The sequence below is a fragment of the Artemia sp. Qi Xiang Cuo genome, chromosome 9 (genome assembly GCF_049724085.1).
Source record: "Artemia sp. Qi Xiang Cuo chromosome 9, ASM4972408v1, whole genome shotgun sequence".
In the NCBI taxonomy this organism is placed as follows: Eukaryota; Metazoa; Arthropoda; class Branchiopoda; order Anostraca; family Artemiidae; genus Artemia; species Artemia sp. Qi Xiang Cuo.
In genome coordinates this window covers 4,069,740-4,092,313 of record NC_142802.1, presented here as the reverse complement: position 1 = coordinate 4,092,313, position 22,574 = coordinate 4,069,740, and the positions used below count along the sequence as shown (strand labels likewise).

At 34.9% G+C, this 22,574-nt stretch overlaps 2 protein-coding genes across 4 annotated transcripts in view; one reads left to right on the top strand and one right to left on the bottom strand.

Moving 5' to 3' along the window:
* Positions 1-4,799, top strand: part of LOC148948244 (protein lethal(2)essential for life) — an 83,491-nt gene extending 78,692 nt beyond the window's left edge. Inside the window, exon 3 of the mRNA XM_089094242.1 lies at positions 3,566-4,799. Coding sequence (XP_088950368.1) covers positions 3,566-3,760 — 195 coding nt within the window. The 3' untranslated portion in view covers positions 3,761-4,799. The remainder of the gene's footprint in view (positions 1-3,565) is intronic.
* A 4,925-nt stretch (positions 4,800-9,724) lies between these two features.
* Bsg (immunoglobulin domain-containing protein Bsg) overlaps positions 9,725-22,574 on the bottom strand; it is a 103,205-nt gene continuing 90,355 nt past the window's right edge. For all 3 annotated transcript variants that reach the window (XM_089094238.1, XM_089094239.1, XM_089094240.1), the window contains exons 7-8: positions 19,259-19,388; positions 9,725-11,981 (exon numbers count right to left, since the gene is read on the bottom strand). In XM_089094238.1, coding sequence (XP_088950364.1) covers positions 11,933-11,981; positions 19,259-19,388 — 179 coding nt within the window. In that variant the 3' untranslated portion in view covers positions 9,725-11,932. The remainder of the gene's footprint in view (positions 11,982-19,258; positions 19,389-22,574) is intronic.

The window sequence follows — 22,574 nt, the reverse complement described above, 5'->3', positions numbered from 1 at the left end:
GCGAGGTTTGATTGTATTTAAAAACCAGCTCTTTGAATGAGGAATATTTTCTTGGACTTCTATTTTACGCCAAAAACAATATCATTCCAAAACATTTTGGGAGAAAAGAGGATGTAATATATTTTGAAAAAACAGAGACTTAAGGATCTTGAGAACTAAAAACGATAGAAAAAAGAAAGAAAAACGAGTTTAAAAATGGATGGGACCAATCGTCAGAACTTGTTAAATTTAGAGGGCTTTTTACCTCAAAGGGGGAAGGTCTTAATCTAAAGGGTTTTTAATTTAAAGGGGACAAACCTTAGTTTTAAAGAAAAAAAATGCCACATAACACTCTTGAATTACAAAAGCCAAATTTTTTAGATATTTAATACAAGTGTTTGTGTATGTACGAATTACAGCTTCTTATTCTCTTTTAATGCTGCGAGTTATAATTATTTTGACATTTTTTATAACCTCCTTGACATTTTGAAAAAAACAAATCCTGACTTGCCTTATTATATATTTTTTTTTTTTTTTTTTTTTGTGTGTGTTTGTGTGTGTGTATATGTGTGTGTGTTTTAGAGACTCAAAATGCGAGTTCGACACATCTGGGCTTGTGATAGAAATGTTTCAGAAATAAAACTTATTTTTTCTTACTTTTATTTTTTCTTCTCTTCTGTGTCTGATCAGCGGAAAGCAGTGCACAATAACCTAGCCCACGTTGTAATAATTTGCAAGCAGTGAACTCTAATTCCCTGGAATGAAAGCAACCCCAAAGCAATTGAGAGTTTGATAACATGTGTCAAAACCAGTCTTGATAGTTAATTGCTGGAAAAAATAACAACTTCAGTGAGAAATATTTTATGAAGTTTTACCATAATCTGGGTTTGAAAAAGAACGGTTTCATTAACTTGCCAAAATTATGGCAAATTCTTGCATGACTATACATTTCTAGAAACCTAATGACAAGTTTCAGAATTTTGGAGTAAAAATAATTTTTTTTTGAAAACATTAAAGAATGTTAGATGAAGGGAATCTACATTGAAAAAAAAAACAAACAATCAGACAATGTTGAAATTACGTACTTATAGGAATTTATGAAATTACGCGCATATAACCGCTTATAGGCGCATAACCTCTATGGAAGCTCTAATACTACTACTACTACTACTAACCACTCACCGCAGCACCAAGCCACCAGAGGCCAACACAGCTACGCACGCTCCTCCTCCATCCCAATCTATTCAACGCCTCCCTTTTTACACCCGCCCATGAAGTTCCCATTTCCTTTAAATCTTTCTTTATGACGTCCTACCACCCCAGACGTGGACAACCTACTTTCTGTTTAGCCCTAGACGGCAGGCCGAAAAGAACAATCTTTGGCAATCTGTCATCCTTCATCCGTACAACTTGCCCTAGCCACCTCAACTTTTCTTTCATTATAGCCCTAGAAAGTGGTATTGAGCCACATTTTTCGTATAGCCTATTGTTTGAAATACGGTCAGTATCCAGAACAATCCTCTAGTAATATCGCTGGAAAACATCTAGCAAATCTTCATCCGCTTCTTGGAGCGTCCATGTTTCAGAGCCATATTTGACCACTGTCATCACTGTAGCTTCTAATATTCTAATCTTGGTTTGCAGACTTATCTTCGTATTCTTCCAAACTCTTTTTAACTGTGAAAAAACACCCTGGGCCTTGGCTGTTCTACTTTTAACATCTTCACCGCTCCCACCATGTTTACTAATAATACTACCAAGGTAAGTGAAGCTGTCCACCTGGTCAATATTTCTCTACTTAAGGTTACCTATTAATCTTCCCATATCCCTACTTTTAGTGACTTAGTCTTCTTAAAATTCATTTTCCAACCTATTCTAGCCCCCTAAACTTGCTAACCTCGACAAAGTCATTAACTTCGTTCATACTTTCATCAGGGAGGCGTCAATCATCAGCATAATCCAAGTCCAGGATACTTTTTCTTCCCCTTTTGATTCCACGGTTTCACATTACCTTTTCTGTGTTCCTTAAGACTAAGTCCATCAAAATCACCAATATAAAGGGGAGCGGAACACAACCCTGCTTAACTCCTGATTTTATACAAAACGACCTGTTAACCTTGCTTCCTACCTTAAGCGTAGCAGTGTTATTCTCGTACATAGCACTAATCACTTTAATGTATTTGTCTGGTATACCATACAAGGATAAAACCTTTACTAAAGTTCTTCTATCAACAGAATCGAATGCTTCCTCATAATCTATAAAACTGAGGACCAAAGGTGTTTGAAAACTCAGTCACTTTTCAATTATTAACCCAAGAGCGAAAATTTGGTTGATACATCCTGTGCCTTTTCTAAAACCGCAATGTTTTTCTCTTCAAGCTTTGTATACAGCATCCCTCGATCGTGAACAGCATCATCTTACTAAGGAATTTACTACCTGCAGAGATCAGACAGATGCCTCGATTATTACCGCACTAACTTTTATCACCTTTCTTATAAAGTGACTTACTTAAGGTTTTCCTAAAATCTCTAATAACGTGTTTAAATCAAGATGATTTGTTTTATCATAGTTTTTCAAGCAACTCTGATTTTTTATTTATTTTTTATTTTTTTTTACACTATCTGATCCAAAACTTTGTTTCTCTTTTTCCTCACCTACCTTCATTTATTTGTCTTTAAAGTTAATTTTGTCGAAATTTTAGATTTACTGCTAAGACACTTGGTGTTTACTACCCTTTTTTGTCATTTTCTCTATTTACTCTACCATTTGTCTTATTTACAATTTGTTTTGATTTACCCGAAGTTAAAGTTATTACCAGTTTTCAGTTACCAGCTGGCAACCACACGGTGGCAGAACCACTCTCCATGCTGGCCGTTCGCTTATCCTTAATATATTTTTTCAAATATCTCCCCTCCCCTTAAAAACACCTAAGACACACCAGTTTGACTGCATTTAGTGCATGCTTGCCCAGTATGGGACTTTTACTTACCATACTTACCGCCATACCATACTTGCCCAGTATGGGACTACATAATTACCGAAGTGCAAACAGAAGAAATAGAGACAATACAAAAAAGACTTTAAGAATAACAGGAATGCTTTGTGCAGAAAGTTTGGGATTAAGGCTCTTTCTGATCTTTGGTATTTTTCTCAAGCTTCACAAAAATGACCGTAAATCCATGAAGAAAACTCCTGTTTTTACCCTGTACTGTGTACCCATGACAAGTCTAAAAAATCTTTTATACCCTCGTTTGTCGAGCGGTGTAATACCAGCAGGTAGTGGGATAAACCTTGTTATCTCTCTTAATTTTCTCCCTTCTTTTTCTCACTTTATTTTATTTCCTCTCCCCTTTCTTAGTGTTACAGGCAATTAACTTTTTCTGTTACATTATTTCGCCTGAATAAGACTGACGGGGGTCAGTATGACAGTATTTTATGCAGCTATTTATTTTTATATTTATATACAAGAACATACACTCGACTATTTGAGCAGTCGTTTTGAAATATATCATTCCAAAATTCGATTTTTCATTCATTCATTTCGGTTCATTCAATTCCAAACTTAATGTCATCGTTTGCTTTCAGGTCCACGCAAAACACGAAGAAAAATCAGAAAACCGCACAGTATTCAGGGAATATAACCGCGAATTCTTACTTCCAAAAGGAACCAATCCCGAACTCATCAAATCGTCTTTGTCCCGAGATGGCGTTCTCACCGTAGAAGCTCCAATGCCTGCCTTACCTGCCGGTGAAAAACTAATCCCTATCGGGCATCAGTAGACAAAAGTAAATGTGTCAATGAGCTGCGTTTGAAACAATTTTATATTTTAGTAAGAGTATTGATCAACAAAAAAGCGATCAGTACCTGGGATTCATTTTCAGATTCATTGTTTAAAATTTTGTTGTTGGTAAAGATTAGATGCGTATTCAGATATATCTTTTGAGAAAAAAGGGGAGATGACTAAACTCATTCAGGATACTTTCGTTCGGACTTCTTTATGAGCATGTCAGATGTGTCCATTTTACTTCGTTTTAACTAGAGTGAGATTTTGTTCAATTTTTGCAAAGAGCCAAAATGAATAATTGTGGGAGGGGGAGATGCCCTGGGCACCATGTGGCTGAGGAGCAATGTGACCTAAATTAAAAGGCGATTGCTATAGTTATTGGCTAGTTTAAATAATTTTTTTGGCATGGGAAGTTAAATTTTTTTCCGGGCGCCACCAACCCTAGGAACTGCCATGGGGAATATAATGCTTATAAACTTTGTTTCTGGTTCTAGCAATGGTGTTAAATTTCAAGTATTTTTTAGCAGAGCCGTTCCTAGGGCTAGTGGTGCCCGGGGAAAAATAATTACAACGCCTCCTCCCGACTCAAATATAAGTAAAAAAAAGCCGAATCAAATCAAAAACTTTGATCGAAGCGGTTGATCCCCCAGCCAAGGCACCCTCCCCCCAGCTGCTGTGCCCAGAGCAACTGACCCCCCCCCCCTCCCCTTGAACGGCTCTGTTTCTGAGATGGCTTATGAATCTGTCCATAATTATGTTTGCAAACAAACCGAGAGGGGGAAAAAAAAATCTTAAATTTAGATTGGCACTGTCACTATTTTACTTCAGGTTTGGCCCCTTTCCACTATTTTTGGCAATTAATTACAACAATGACGTCAAAATTCAACTTTCATGAATTTGGTTAATTAGCTAAGTCTTAATCACTGCAAAACAGTTATACATTCATTTTTTTTGTGGCTGCCATTTAAGTGTTTAATATTTTGGTATTAATTCTTGCACAGTAAGTACTAGAACAATAAAATTTTTCAAAATTTTGCTTTGTGTTCGTTGGGTTGCTAAAGCTAATCTGGCCTACTATAGAAGTTTCAAGCTCCTATCTGCAGAAAGATCACGGGAGCGTGTTTATTTGTTTGTTTTTTTTTCCAGCGTTGATTGTTTCGGCCCATCAGACCTAGGACGTCGTAAGAGGGCTTATTTAAGTGAAAAGTAAACCATTTAGTGCCTTTTTTAAGTGACCCAAAAAATTGGAAAGAAACTTAGCTCCCTCCCAGGCTCATTTTTTCCCGAACTCACCAAATTTTATCATCAAAAGTCATCAAAGTCACCGAAGTCATCAAAATTTTAAGATAGCCATTTTGTTCAGCATAGTCGAAAATCTAATAAATATGTCTTTGAGGATGACTTAGTTCCTTACAGTTCTCGGGAGATGGGCTGTAAGTTATTAACTTTGCCCACTGTTTTCATATAGCATTGGTTACTGGGAAGTATACAGACGTTTTCAGGAGGGATCTTTTTCTGGTGGGGGGTTCGGATTAGGGGGTTACGGAGGAAGATCTTTCCATGGAAAATGTTTTCTTGGAGGAAAGGACTTTTCTATGAAGGGGGTGCCAGATTTCCCAGCATTATTTAAAAAACGATCAGAAATTAAATAAAAAAACAAGTTTTTTTTAACTGAAAGTAAGGAGCGACATTAAAACTTAAAACTGACAGAAATTATTCCGTTCATGAACATGACAGGGATTTCCCCCTCCTCAACATCTCGCTTTTTGCGCTAATGTTTGACTCTGTCTCGCAACTTTATTTTTTAACACAATAAAAAACTTTAGCGTAAAGAGCGAGGCGTTGAGGATGGGACAGCCCCTTTCATATACGGAATAATTTCTGTTCGTTTTAATATCACTCCTTACTTTCAGTTAAAAAAACTTGTTTTTTTTTTATATTTTAGAATAAGAGATCTGTCCAGATCTTTTCGGTATGTATTTTGTAATGGCTTCCGGATATTCGTTGTATTTTTGGATAGGTGAGCTAGTTCATAGATGGGATAATGCTTTCACATGGGTCATTTCGATCTTCCCAAATCAAAACAAAAATAATTTTGTTCTTGGAAAAAGCGGAAAACTCGAATTTGATAGTTTAAAAAAAAGAAATTAAATAAAACTGCCCAGGCAAAGTTTCTTTCAAGCTAAATTCATAACTACAGTTTTTATCTTGGGGCTGCTTCAGAATTTGAAAAAAAATGTACAGAAAAATGGCAGTATTTATCCAAAAGGGTTTGTTCTACACAAACTTTCGAGTCACTTTTTTAGATTAAATCGCATTTTGAGTGACTCAAAAAACTTGAATAATTTTATAACCAGACTGTGGAAATTCTTTCGACGGATAATTAGGCTCATCCTATTTCATCTAATTTGCTTATTGATGGATGATATGACTAGTTTTCTTCCTTCAGCGTTCTATGAATTCAAAAATGTTTGCCATGAAAACGCTGCCTTTCAAACAGTTCGTGGTAACGAACTGTAAGTAAGGAGCGACCCGGCTCAATGGTAAACGAAACTCTAAAAAACGGAATTTTGATACCAATAGATACATCAAAAGAATAAGATTTTAATTCTGATTTCAAATATATAAGTTTCATCAAGTTTAATCTTACCTATCAAAAGTTACGCGCCTGAGAAGATTTGGCTGATTTTCGGAAAAAGGGGGAAAGACTCCCTAAAAGTCATAGAACCTTAATGAAAATCACATCGTCAGATTAAGAGTGTCAGAGAACCCTAATGCAGAGGTTTTAAGCTCCTATCTGCAAAAATGCGGAATTTTGCATTTTTTGCCAGAAGAAAGATAACGGATGCGTGTTTATTTGTTGTTTTTTTTCCCCAGGGGTGATCGCATCGACCCAGTGGTCCTAGAATATCGCTGAAGGGATCATTCGAACGGAAAATTAAAAGTTCTAGTGCCCTTTTTAAGTGACCAAAAAATTGGAGGGCAACTAGGCCCTCTCCCACGCTCATTTGTTTCCCAAAGTCACCCGATCAAAATTTTTAAATAGCCATTTTGTTCAGCATGGTCGAAAATAATATAACTATGTCTTTTAGGATGACTTAATCCCTCGAAGCCCCCAGGGGGAGGACTGAAAGTTATGAAATTTACCCAATGTTAACATACAGTATTGGTTATTGGGACCCGGCTCAATGGTAACCGAAACTCTTGAAAACGGTATTTGATACAAATAGATACATCAAAAGAATCGGATTTTAATGCTGATTTCAAATACATAAGTTTCATCAAGTTTAATCAAGTCTTACCCATCAAAAGTTACGCGCCTGAGAAAATTTGGCTGATTTTCGAAAAAAGGGGGAAAGACCCCCTAAGAGTTATAGAACCTTAATGAAAATCACACCATCATATTCCGCGTATCAGAGAACCCTACTGTAGAGGTTTCAAGCTCCTATCTACAAAAATGTGGAATTTTGCATTTTTTGCCAGAAGAAAGATCCCGGATTTAATTATTTTTTTCCCCAGGGGTTATCGTATCGACCTAGTAGTCCTAGAATATCTTGAGAGGACTCATTGGAATGGAAATTAAAAGTTCTAGTGCCCTTATTAAGTGACCAAAAAAATGGAGGGCAACTAGGCCCCCTCCCATGCTCATTGTTTTCCCAAAGTCACCTGATCAAAATTTTGAGATAGCCGTTTTGTTCAGCATATCCGAAAATATGATAATTATGTCTTTTAGGATGACTTAATACCCCGAAGTTCCTGGGGGGAGGGCTGAAAGTTATGAACTTTACCCAATGCTAACATATAGTATTGGTTATTGGGATGTATACAGTACAGACGTTTTCAGGGAGATTTTTCCTGGTAGTGGGGGGGGGTCAGGGGTTATGTGGGAGGATCTTTCCATGAAGGAAATTTTCATGGGGGAAGGGACATTGCTATGAAGGGGACGCCGGACTTCCCAGCATTATTTAAAAAAAGATCAGAAATTAAATATAAAAAAACAAGTTTTTCAACTGCAACAGCAGCAACATCAAAACTTTAAACGAACAGAAAATATTACATATATGATTGGGTTCACCCCCTAGTCAATACCTCACTCTTTAAGCCAGAGATGTTTTAGTACTTTCATAAGAGCTATTTATTCTAATTAACAGCCTTTGTGATTAAGATGTCAGTATTAAAGAAAAGGAACAAAATTCGAACTTTCGCTTAAAGAGCAAGTTATTGACTAGGGGGCGAACCCCCTAATATACGTATTAAAAATATATGAATATAGAAGTTCGTTACGTAAGTTAATTCGTAAGTTACGTATATTTATTACTAATAAAAACGGTCGTAAATAAAATGAAACAAGTTTCGAGAAAGCCATTTAACCAAATAAAAGTAAATTAATATGAAAATTTTGTTTTAATTATTCATGTACTGTGCGCCAAGATCAAAACCTGCATTTATTCAAAAACGTTCAAATATTAAATACAAAAAACAAGTTTTTTTAACTGAAAGTAAGGAGCGACATTAAAACTTAAAACGAACAGAAATTAGTCCGTATATGAAAGGGGCTGTCCCCTCCTCAACGCCTTGCTCTTTACGCTAAAGTTTGACTTTCTCACAACTCTATTTTTTTAAACAATAAAAAACTTTAGCGTAAAGAGCAAGGCGTTGAGGAGGGGACAGCCCCTTTCATATATCGTACGGACTAATTTCTGTTCGTTTTAAGTTTTAATGTCGCTCCTTACTTTCAGTTAAAAAAACTTGTTTTTTTTTATTTAATTCTATGAAAAAGCCAGCTTATCATTTAAGCTTGTACACTCTTCAAACGCTATGTATGTGTAGCACCTTATTTACAGATGGCTTTATTTACAGGGGCTGCTTCAGAATTTGAACAAATGTACAGAAAAATGGCAGTATTTATCCAACAGGGCACGTTTTACACGAACTTTCGAGTCACGAATTTTTAGATTAAATCGCACTTTGAGTGACTCAAAAAACTTGAATCTTTTATTACCAGACTGTGGAAATTCTTTCGACGGATAATAAGGCCCATCCTATTTCATCTAATTTGCTTATTGGTGGATGATATGACTAGTGCTAAGAAAAAGCCAGCTTATCTACGCTTGTACACTCTTTAAACGCTACGTTACGAATCCGCCCTATAATTTACTAATAATTTATAAGAAACATGTTTTATTTTGCCATGATCGAACGCATTCTTTTCAAACCTGACAAATAGGTCCTCTTGAACTCTCCATTTAAATGGCAAAAAAGATATATGATATTGTATTGCAATGACGTTATACATTGCATAAAAGGATTTGTATTAAAATATGTATAAAATTAGTATAAAATATGGCTTGAAGATGACCGAAAAAAGATACTAAGTTAATGGCCTTTTAAGCTTCCTTCAGGTGAATACACATACAATTTTGAATAATAGAATTCAAATGAGGAGGGGAAATGAGGATTTTTGAAATGTGTAGGTGGGGTATGGCCCAAGGTCTTTTGGGAACCACTGGTCCATATAACATGCTGCTTAAACACACACCTAGCGGTAAAACCATACCGTGTCTTAAACTTATCGTAAGTACTACTGCTGCCAAAAGACCTAGCTAGTCAATGTACTAAGACCTTCCAAAAAGTTGACTGATCCTTCTGCAAGAATGTATGTCCCAAACCAACAGCAAAAACATAGTGAAAACATGAACCTTTTGGTTGTTTCAAAATTTCATTGGGGCAATACCAATTTTTCGTCAGTATTGCCATGTTGAATCGCGAAAATAAATAAGTAAAGCTATTTAGTTAAATTGACATCGTTTTTCGTCCGTAAAAATTCGAACATTTACAACCTGTTGATTCCCTAAGACGGCTATACCTTCAAAAAAACTACAGCTTTTTAAGCTGCAAGAAACAAAAAACGTTTCGTCACATGTTTTGCCCTTGATATAAACAATAAATGATAACATAATTTTGTGATTATACATTTTATTGATACAAGAGCAATGATGAAACTGGAAAACGTCTTAATAGAGTCAATTTAACAACTGATTAGCTACAATAAAAAGGGCATGCAATTTCTAAATATCCTACACAAAAGTCAGAAATAACGCTAATAAGTATATCATAGTGCTACGCTTCAAGTCATATCTGAAATTTTAAACCCGTCATGTCATATGTGACACTTTCACATGTCAAAAGCCAAAAAACGTCTACCTGGGTTCTCTCAAATGGAGGATGAGCATGGCAATGCATGTTCAATCAAACTTCAGTCCTCATCATCTACATTACCCTGCTCATCCTCCTTTTGAGAATTGCTTAGAAAACGGTTTTAGAATTATCTCAGAAGTGTGGAAATGTCATATACGACCAGGGACGATATAATCGAATTAGCTACATTAACTACAATAAATACAAAATTATTTATTATCCGAAAACTGTAATTGGCAAAAGAGTGGGATTATTAGGATAAAATCTCGATAAAAACTAGGCATGCTTCAAAAATTTCATATGAAAATTAGGATCGAGCGCACATTCAAGGAACTTAATAGCTTTAAGACTAAATGATAAAAAGGTTTGAGCTTATAACCTACGTATCTTTTAAAGAGAGTCCTTCGAAATCACCAAAGCATCGCAAGGAAGAAAAAGAGATTCCACAGTCGAAATTTCAACCAAGAATAATATAAGGTCAAGGATATTTCTCTTGAAAGAAACAATAAAAGAGGTTGAACTCTGAAGTCCCTTGGTTTAAAAAAAAAGAAAAAACATAAGACTACAAAATGCACAACTCCAAAGAAATTGATTCTGTTGAAATCCTCCCTATAAACATTGTGACAATAAATAAATTTGCATCTAGGCCTTTCAAATCTCAAAATGCTGAGCTAAAGGCCTAACAATACAACCAAATTTGAGTTTGTTGGCTAAGTCATATACACTATGAAAGTGGTATTTAAGATCCATTAGCTATTTATTTCTTACTTTTTTACATAATCTTTTAAGCGACATTTTAATAAGAGCTATACCACATCCATTCTTTTCTAATTTAAATTTTTGAAAAAAATGATCTTTTTTCAATTGAACGGTTTAAAAGAGCCTTAGAACCCATAGCTAAGGCGAGTATGAGCCCCATTATCAGTATATTGAATGTCAATAGCAAATAATAAATTCCTTTCCATTTTAGTCGCCAAGACCACTAAATGTTAAGCTCAAGCCTGTTTTTCGAAATATAAATGAAACTACTAAGAAGCAATAATGGTCAAAAGAACGAAGGGGAATCTATATCCGCTTTGGTTTTCTTCTGTTTCTTTCTAGCGTCGTCTGCACATAATATTAGAAAGGTTTCCAAAATAGCATATGCTTCACGTAAATTATATGAACATGACAATGAAACAGTAAAAAAAGGAACCCGCAAAGTAAATATTCACAACGAATTTTTAAAAAACCATGATTTTCAAAAAAGAGAAAATTCTAAAAATAATGTTTTATGTTTTAAGGGAATAAGCCGTAATATCTAAAAAATTAGGGGGGGGGGGTTGGGTTGGTTTAGTACTAAAATTCAAAATATTCAACTTGTATGAGTAATCCAACCAAAAATTCTACTTAATTAGCGACTATATGATTTCGGGTATCTCGGAAACGAAAAAATCGATTAGATCCAATTTTCAATAAAACTCTTCCTATTCTATTTATGGGAATACAACAAATCAACAAAGCTCACGGTTACATTACTCGCAGGGAAAAATATCAAAGATAAGTGCAAAAGTAATGAAATGCATCTTAGTATGCATTTCGCATACCCACATTGTTCATTATTTAAAAAAGTACTTAAAACGTTGTTCTGTCAATATGATGATTGCTAGGTAAGTAATTAAACCAAAATTTTTTTAGCCTAAAAAATATCCTTCTAACAGTATGTTATAAGCCTTCTGTTTTCACACTAAAAATCATTGTTAAGTCGCCGGAGAACACCTAAATTATTTTGGAAATCTCTCTGACCGCGTTAATAGGAGGGTAATAGATTGGACACAACCCAAATCATTTTCAAAAACGGGAAATTATTTAAAAAAACTACAAACACAACAGTGAACAAAAATATAATAAAACACTGGATTTGAATCAGTAAGGACTAGCCACCTTTCCAAAGGCAGAAGAATACTTCTAAATTGTCCTTTAACACTGGTTATTTTCTCTGGCGAACGTCGGCGTCTTTGTTATTTGCGGAATTTTTGCTGTAACAGAAAATAGATAAATCAATTCCATTGGTTCAAACAGGTGCATTTTTATGCAAAGCATCCACGTCAAAATGACAAGCAATTCTGATGTACCGTTGTCAGCCAAAAACATTCAGAAACAGAGAGCGTGGAAGAGAGAGAAGGTGAGAGAAGAATAACTGGACTTGCCCCGGGCATTCAAAAACAAACCCTAGTCAGAGAGAGGGGATGAGAGAGAAAAGTCAATGAGAGAAGAATAATTGAACTTGCCCCAAACACTCACAAACTGATACTATCTAATAAGTTTCAGGGATCAGGGGAACCACGGCCACCTAATAAAAAAAAGTCATGTTTTGTCCAACAATTGGAAAAAATATTCTGCAAAAGAGATACTAACTTGAACTAAAACTACACCCTTCGATAGTCACCTGACACAGAAAAGGAGGGCAAGAGGGAGGGAGGGAGCAAAAAAGGAAATAGAGAGAAAAGGGAGGGAGGGGTAGTGTAGTTTGTGTTACTTCGATAAGTACACTTATGCCTTTTGAAAACACAATCAGCAGATTTAGCAAACCCTTTTCAATTCAATTCAATGTGTTAAATACTAAAATAATTACATAAGTACACTTAGGCACTAGAGATCCCAAGAAGCATAGCTTGTGGAGGATCTCGTATCAATCACAAAATCCAAACAAAACAAATAAGGGAAGAAAAAAAAACAAAAAGGGGTTCTAATCTGATCCAACATAAGAAAAAAAAAGAAAAGAAAAACTAGATAAGAAAAGCGGAGAAAAATAGATAAAGCATAAAAAGTAAAGAAAACAAAAATACTTCAAGACTTAGAGAATATTTCTCTGCAAAGGGAAGAAGAGTTTTTAATAAGAAAAAGTTCACTGGGAATAGAGTTCCAAAGAGCAACTGCTTTATAAATTAGTGACCTCTGAGCCGCTGAGGATACCCTTTTAGGCAGCCGAAATTGGTGAACAGAGCTCCGAAGAAGACTACTTACATGATGATGCTCGATCGAAGTTGGATATGATGTTTGGTGGAAGCGAGAAATTGAAGGCTCAATGACCTAGTTTTATGTTCCGCCTCTTGATAACCTCATCTAATAAATCTAGTCCTGTATGATTGTTAAGATCAGTTGTAACATAGAATCGACAAAGGTAAAAAGTCGCCTCATCGGTCTATTCTGTGTTTTTCGTATTTGCTGAAGGGACAAATAGTTAGTAATGCCCCGTACACTTCAGCACTAAAAAAGATAAGGAAGGACAAATGCATAGTAAAGAGAAAGCCTTACATCGGGAGGAAGAAATTGATTGCCACGATGAAGCATAGACACTTGACTAGAAATTATAGAACGTGTATAAGAAATATGAGTTTTGAAAGAAAGAAAACAATCAACGTGCACACCAAGAATCATATCAGTACCATAAAAAAACAAACATTGTTGGGGACATATGGTGCGGGGTTCTAAAATGAATAATGCTACTCTTAGAGCTGTTCAACAGCATCCCGTTCTGCTCACACCAATCACGCACATGGTTGAGCAGGAGCTGAGCCTTAGCAACAGCAGAGGGCAGATCATTAGCAACCAAGAAAAAACGTTACTATCGTCTGCAAACAAAACGGTGTGGGAATCAAGGGCGGGAGAAGGAAGAAGGTCATTAATATAAATAAGAAAGAGGAGTGGTCCCAAAAATGAACCCTGGGGTTAACCCTTTAGAAACCGAGGCTAGATCAGTAGATTTCCCATCATGACACACAAACTGTGATCTATTAGACAGGTGAGATTTATACCATTCAGAAGCAGTTCCCTGAACTCCAAGTAGAGAAAATTTTCCTAGCAAGACAATATGATCTACCTTTAAAAATCCACAATCCGTTATTTAAAATCCACAAACCATAGATGGATAAACTAAAAAAGTAGGCATTACAAGAAAAGTATAAAAAAAACTTGAAAAACAATGTCCTTAAATTAATAATAAACTTTGTAATTAATAAATTTGTGCCAAAAAATGAGAAATTGTCATGCAAAAGATATAAAAGGAAACATTAGATATTTTTCAATAAGATACAAGAGCGAAATTAATCTTCTAAGCCATATGTGAGCAATCTATGGCCCGAAGGCCACGTCTTCTTCACCACAGTACATTCTGCGGCAAGCTGACAGGAATTTTTTTTTTAATGTGTTTTTTTTTTCTACTAAAAAAAATGGGCACGAAAAAAGGGTCATTCAAAATCTAGTAGGGGGGGGGGCGTTTTTGTACTTTTTCGGTTTTTAAATGAAAATACCAAAAAGGGTATTTTTCAACATCTAGGGGGTCAAATACTACCCTCCACCAGCCCCTGCCCCCTGTATAAGTCGATTAACTGCACAAATTGGAAAACAAGTTGATTGCACTCAACCACTTGACTCTTGGATATTTTATAGTTGATCGCAAGAGTTTTACTAGACAAAACTAAAAATTGACAAAAATAATTTGATTTTTTAACTTCATATCATTTTCTATGGATACATACTTCGAGTTGTTTTTTTTCCAACCACAATTGGTCAGTAGAAGTGTGCCAATGAAACAACAGAGAGGAGAGGAACACAAAACAATTTGCTAGTTTATTATTTAATATCTCAGACCATTTTTAGTCCCAGACCTGATAATTTCACACACAGATGAATAAGTGACAAAAAAAAAAGTTATATTGGTATATAAATTATAATTTTTAACATGAACCTTTCTCACAATACAAAATTGCACAATCCAATACTTTAGACTATTATCGGAAAAATTAATGTTTCTGAATTTCCATTTCCGAAAAAATAAATAAAAGGAAGAATCCAGAAGAATAAAAATTATTATTCTTAATAAAGCAGGAAATACTATATCCTGTGCAAATTTTAAAGATATAAGGGTCTTGTAATCTGCCCAAAGTAGGCCTTGGAAAGGAACTTGGCTAAAACGAGAAAACGTAAAAAAAGAGAATCACATCCAGCGGGTCTCTTTTTTAGCGTTTGTTTTTAAGGTTTGTCTTCCTATATTATCCTGTTGACTTTTGCTGTATTTTTATTCTGTACTGAGGACGGTTGAGCAGAGATCGCGATTGAAATATTTGCATTGTAATCTCTTTCTTCGCCTCGTTTTTTTTTTTCGTTACGTTTTTTCGTTCTGTGATGCTTAGCCAGTGTGGTCTTAGAAATTATTTATGAACATAGCCATAAGTTTAGTATGAAGTTAGATTTAAGGCAAAATTCAATTTTTTTTGGCACTAAGTAATTTTTTGTCGTACAAGATGATGGACATACATTAAATTGAGATGTACCAGGAGGCCACACCCCTTATACAAACCAATGATCCCTCAAGAAACAACTTTTTGCCCAAATTTATTCTTTACTCCTCAAAAGGATTAGAAAATAATGTTTATATTCATTTATGGAGGGCTGAACTTTAGTAAAAATTAGCCAAAAGTTATTTGAAACTGATAATTGAGGAGGCAACAACATCAGCATCAAGCGCCACCGAGCAGAAATTAAGTTTTCTATAAGAATATGAAGAAACAGTCTTAGTTTTAGTTTAATTATAGATTGAGTAATATCATTCAATTATGTTTATAATTAGTATGTTGTATTAGTATTAATCATTAACGTAAAGCTGGATGTTATCTATGGCCAAACTGAATTTTCTCTGGCACTTAGTAATTTTTTGTCGGCCTAGGCGCATGTGACGTATACAAATTAATTTTGAATATACAAGGATGCCACGTCTCTTATACTAATCAATGACCAATAGGTGGCCTGGAAGTAACTTTTGCCTAAATGGATGCTTTATTCCTCAAAGAATAAAAAAAAGATAAAAATCCTCCGATGCTGGCGCATAATACGTCAAAGCGACGTTTCAGTTGCTCAAAGAATTAGCAAAATAATAATTATGACCATTTATGGTGGGCTGTACATTAGTAAAGATTAGCCAAAAATATTTTAAACTGATGATAGAGGGCACAAAACAACAACATCAAGCGCCACCGAGCAAAAACAAAGTTTTCTTTAAAAACCTAAATAAACAATCTTAGTTTTAGTTTATTTATAAATTAATTTAATAATTAATTAATAAAACTATATAATTAATAATTGATAAACTATATTTACAATTAGTACGAATCCACTTCTACCGATTTTTCAGGAGATCTACCAAATTCCCAATCCATCTCCCGACAAAAAAATAATTTACCAGAAATCACCGAGGTTTTAGAGATTATTTGAAAAGAAAAGTGGAAACACTGTAAATCAGGAAGCCATGCCTCTTGCATAAATCAATGATAACTATGAGGCTTAGAAATTATTCTTTCTCTACATGGACTCTTTATTCGTCAAAGTATTAGCAATATATATACATATATATATATATATATATATATATATATATATATATATATATATATATATATATATATATATATAGTATATATTCGGTCAGGCAAAGTTTCAACTATTAATAGCTTCGAAATTAATTGCTATTGATTTTTGTAATTTTATAACATCTTCTTTTACCCTCATAACCACAGCGTGAAACTGGACAGAAAGCTTTGGCTGCTTAACATGAGCTGAACAGGAGATAAAAACTTCTGGTACAGGTTCTTGCCCAGAAGAATTAAAAAAAAAAAAAATCAAATAAAGTTTATTTTAATTTGTTCCAACTTGGATATCAGTTACAATTCTAAGTTTTAGTCGGATTCAACCTGATTTAGCTGTAAGAAAAAATGTAGTTCTATCTCACTTTCTAGGGCTATAATGAGAGAAAGGTTGAGATGGTTAGGACATTTTGCGGATGAAGCATGACAGACTACCAAAGTCGGTCCTTTTCGGCCACCCATCTATGGTCGTCCCCAAGGGGGGTGGGGAGAAGTCGTAAGGAAGGATTAAAGAAAATTGGAATTTCTTTAGAGGCTTTGAATACGGAAGCTTTGAATAGACTGGGATTGCGGAAGAGCGAGCGCAGTTGTCTTGGCCTCAAACGGCTTGGCGCTGCTGCGAGTTGTTAGTAGTAGTTGCAGTAGTAAAATAGAAATTTAAATCACCGGCCACAGACTTAGTAGTGATCTCGACAAGTACTATATAAGGAGTGGTTTTAAGTAAGGAGGGAGAATGGGTACGATTTTGAAACTTAAATTCGATTCTATTAGACCTGATATCGAACGACACTTGCCACTGTCATTGAATACTACAGTCAAACAAACGTTTAGCCAGTCAGTGAATATATCCAAAGCAAAGTTGTTTTAAAAAAATGGTTCAACAATTTTAATCAATTAAAGATTTAGGTTACTTTTAAAATATTTCTTCGAAGTTTGCATTTATTGAAACGCATCAGAAATCTGACACAGAATTGATTTCGAATGAAAATTGACCAGAAATCAACCCGACAGCCATAAAAATAATTTTTAATGATTTTACAAAAAGCTTGGAGCTTATTTCAGGCTCTTCTAATAGAAAACAACTTTCGCATTTCATAGTCCAATGACAAGATATAAATAAGGCCCGGAACTGCTGTACCGCTTATGGCGGTAGGGTTGAAGGTATTTCTATTTTAATATAAATTTACTTCTTGGCTTTAGCTGTTTATCTTCTCCTGTATTGCAATTAATCTTTTCAAGCATTTGTTATCTATTCAGACAATGAATCTATGAATTTAAGCGATTCCAAAATTTGGGTCTTTTCCAAGAGAGCACTAAACTTTAGAAACCAATCTAAACTAGAAATAAATTAGAAATAAATTCAATGTAGCCAATCTACCTTTATATTTAAATGGCTTATAGCCAACACCTATGACTGGATACTCATAGTATCATAGAATATAAACATATAAAAAATCATTTTTTTTTGCTGGTGAGAAATCTAAATTGATCTATATTGTTAAACTAAGCGATCAACATTTATGATTATCAGAAGTAACGTTATGCCTTAGTAACGAGCCATGTACCTGTGCCCATGTGCCATGAGCCATTGTACTACTTATTTCTTTCTTTACCCAGTCATTTCCTAATAAAAGATCTAAAGCCGAACTGGCCAGCCATGACAAAAACACAAAGAAATTAATATAAAGACGACAATCGGGTCTAGGGCCAGGAAACAAAAGTCAGAAACCACAAAAGTCAATTATTATTGTGGTTTGATGATGGTACCTTCAAATTGTAAATGTTAAGTAATTGTATACTATATATTTTAGGTTAGTCTATTTTAGTTTTTTTTTTTTCTACGCTGAAGACGCTTTGTTAGATACGGGCGAAGTATTCGTTTGATTTTTGTTGTTTTTCTTTGTTTTCATTTACTAGCCATAGATCTGTTTGTCGTCCTTATATTCACTTCTTTGTGTTTTCAGTCATTTACTATGGAAGGATGGTTGCAGGAACTTGGAATGGGACCCATTTCTATTGTAAACAAAAAGATTTAGTAAATCAAAAATGACTTAAGGGCAGCCAGCCTCCTCCCGTACCCTTTTTTGCTTATATTACCTTTATGTTTACATATTATATATATAGTATTTACATAGCTTAAGGGCTGGGCACACGTAGCTGATTTCGGGAACAGATTTCCAAATCAGCGCCGATTTTAAAAGAAATCGGCGTCGATTTTCATCATGATCATCACAAAAAATATGGATACAAATAAATAGTCAGCCAGAGATGTCTGTGGTGAAAGACCCCACTACTGAGCTGAAAACTAAACTGAGAACTAAGCATAGATCAATCATGCAACTATTGATAAACTCCAGTTGACTATTTGTGTCCATGATTTTTTGTTTTGAAAATCTCGCGCAATAAATTTTTCTTGCCGCTATCGTTTGTCCACTGATGCTGAAATCGGTTCCCGAAATCAGCTACGTGTGCCGAGCCCTTTATAGCCAATCCCTAAGACTGCATAACCATAAAGTCAATCAGGTTCATTACGGAAAATCTAAATCTAATCCAATATCTCGGCGTAATAATATTAACATTTAAAGTCTCGTCATAAGACTTTTAGAAAAAATACGTGAAATAGTATATTCAATTTTAATGAGAAGTTCAGAAGAATAGGATTTTGAAATACTTCTTAAGGTTTCGTTGCCGTTTCCAGCTTGATTTTTTTAAGATACTTTATAAGGTTTTCATGCGTACCCTATGTATAAAAACAAAACAAAAACAAACAAACTCTGAAACATTTTCAAGTTAATCCTTTCAAGTTAATCTGTATCAAACATCAATAAATTATACAGTGGGATTTTTTCTATCTAAATAAGGGTTTAAAAACAATAGTAAAAATTCCAGCTCACCCTTTGCCTTGGTCGTCATCTTCTTCTTCTCTATTCTTTGATCTATTCTTTTCATAAATAAAAATAATTGTAACCAAGATGATCACTTCAACAACAATACCAAGGAAGGGATACAATGCAGCCCATTTATCTAGAAATTTGTGGACAAAGAGGTAAAAAAAAAGAAAAAAAAAGGTAAAAACTAAGGTGTGTCCTATACATAGGACACACCAATACGGCATATAGCGGTACCTATACCACACGCGACAACTATTAATTGCTCACATTTTTTTTTCCAGAAGTATAATTTTATTTACACATAATTTACAAAAAACAAACGCCAAGGAATGTTTCGGTTCGTTAGGCCAACTCCAACTTCCAATACATATTTCAATATAAATAAACAAAAACAAAACAATATACCCCGCCGACGGGCTAACAAAACAACACAACCAAAAATTCGACTTTGGCACTACTAAAAAAAAAGAAAAAAAAGAAAAAAAGAAGAGACAAATTGATAAATATTATTACAAAAATCCCTCAATTTTCCCCGGAAACTACTTCGGTCATGCTCACGCACAACCCCAATTGGTAAATGACTCCAGGAGCTCGGCAAAACATGCATTAAACGTAGAGTTGGGTTATCATAGGCTTCTTTTGTAACGAATAAGTTACGCTTCAACCGCCGTCTTCCTTCGAAACTTTTCAACTCTGTCGCTCTAGCTCATTATCTGTACATATCATCATTTTGGAAAATGCTCAAAAAATCTGACAAGTCAATAATTTGTTCAATCTTCTTCGGGCTCGCAAAATATTTTTACGTTTCTCCCTTGGACCCGCAACTATCTAATTAGAAAATTCAGCATTGCTGACCCCATTATAGCTGTGGAAAAGCAAATTCGTGCTTATAACTCTCGTTTAACGAAGGTGAACCCTCCTTGGTAGTCAGTTCTGGCCCAGTAAGATACATTTGTTGTGTTTTTTTAAGTGTTGGTTTTCACGCTTATCGTAATAGTGGAAAATTTTAAACTGATTGATGATTTAGTCTATTTTCGTATGAGTCCAATTTAAGTGACGCTGGTTATTCTCAATCTTGGTGTCAATTTTTCTCTGATTAATTAAAAAAAATTTTTCCACAAAATAAGTTTTTCAAAGAAAAGTAAAAACTCCATTAAACAAAAAATTAGCAAAAATAAAATCAAATAATCTACCAAGCGTGAAACTACCACAAATCAGCATCGATAAATAAATGAAACTCAAAAAGAACAGAAATTACAATAAATAACCGAGTCAAACTCAAAACCAGCAGAAATTAACATGACTTGGGCTCAAAACCCCTATGCCTTCTCAAGGCCGGAACATAATTTGCACTTAACTGAAAAAAATACAAATGAATGTGCACTGTCAGTTTACTATACATATACTGATATTTGGTAATCAAAATCTTAATATTATTTGATTTATTAAAGTTATAAAAGTAAAAACATTTATATTTTTTTCAGTAAAGTGCAAATTATGTTCTGGCCTTGGGAAGGCATAGGTTTTTTTAAATTAATTTCTGTTCGTTTTATATTGACATAGTCTTTTCAGGGAAAAAGAAAATAATACTTTAAATCTTTTTGTTTTTTTTTTAGACTTATAGTTTTATCTGATCTTTGTGTGTTAGAGGAAAATTTTCAGCAGTTTTTAACCATCTGTGCCCTTTTAAAAATCTGGAAACAAAAAGAATCACTTCATTTAGTTTCATACGTCCTTTTGTTAACCTGATATAGAAAGCTTGATTACATTCGCAAAAAAATCTGTTTACTTCCTTTGATAGCTTGGATACACTTACGCTATTTTGATTTGGTTAAATTTTAAGAGCAGAAGCAGCCCCAAAAGTTTGAAAATAAAACCCTTAGTCGTTCTTGGGATACTGCTGAGATGCCTTATTGGGAATTAGCATTAACACAGTGCAATTTAATTGAATCTTATGGCAACATTTATTTTTGTCAAATGGGAGGGTGGGCGTGGGAGGGGGATTAGTTTTCCTCCAATCCCTTTCGACTATTAAAAAGGGCATCATCCCTTTCTATTTTCAATCGAGAGAGCCCTTTTCGAAGTTCCTACGACAACTCCTTCGATACAAAGTGCCCTGGTCTAAACAACAACAACAACAAAAAATCACCAGTTATACGCATGTCAATCTTTACTGTAGGAATTCGAAGACTTCAATTCACATTTGTATATTGAAACGCAAACAATGCGTTTTGATTTCCCATCAAATAAACGCATTTTGAGTTTCTAAAACAACACTTCCTATAAACAGCTTATATGCCCCCAGGACATAAATTACAACTCTTACCCTAAGGGCTGTGAGGGTGGTTGCCATCCTCTAAGACCTAATTTCCAGAACTTTCAACTACGTTAAACAAAATGACTATCTCAAAATTTTGATTGGATGTGTCTGGGAAAATGGTGGGCGTGAGAGCCGTTAGTCTTTCTCCAATCACTTTCACCAATTCAAGAAGGCACTAGCCCTTTCAATTTCCAATCAAATGAGCCCTTTTGAAGTTTATACGACAACGCTTTCAATAAAAACCTTATATGCCCCCAGGGCATAACTTACAACCCTTGCCCTGAGGGCTGGGGGGAGGGTGTCAACCTCAAAGACCTAATTTCCAGAACTTTCTACTACGTTGAACAAAATGGCTATCTGAAAATTTTGATTGGATGTGTTTGGGAGAATGGTGGGCGTGAGAGAGGGGTTAGTCACCGCCTAATTACTTTCAACTATTAAAAAGGACACTATCCCTCTCAATTTCCAATTGAATGAGCCCCTTTTGAAGTTTTTAAGACAACTCTATCATGAAAAACCTTATATACACCATGGATATAACTTACAACCTTCGCCCTGGGGACTCTGGGGGGTTTGTCATCCTTAAATACATAATTTCCAGAACTTTCAACAACGTTGAACAAAATGGCTATCTCTAAACTTTGATTGAATGTGTTTGGGGAAATGGAGGAAGTAAGAGGAGGGGTTAATTACTCTCCACTCACTTTCGACTATTACAAAGGCAATTTCAATTTCCAATCAAATGATCCCCTTTTGAAATTTCTACAACAACTTTCTATATAAACCTTATATGCCGCCAGGGCACGACTTACAACCCTTACACTGAAAGCTCTGATGGGGTTATCATCATAAAAGACCTAATTTCCAGAAATTTCGAATACGTTGAACAAAACTGCTATCTCCAAACGTTGACGGGATATGTTTGAGGAATTGGTGGGCGTGAGAGGGGTGTTAGTTACCCTTTAATCATTTTCAACTATTCAAAGGGCACTATCCCTT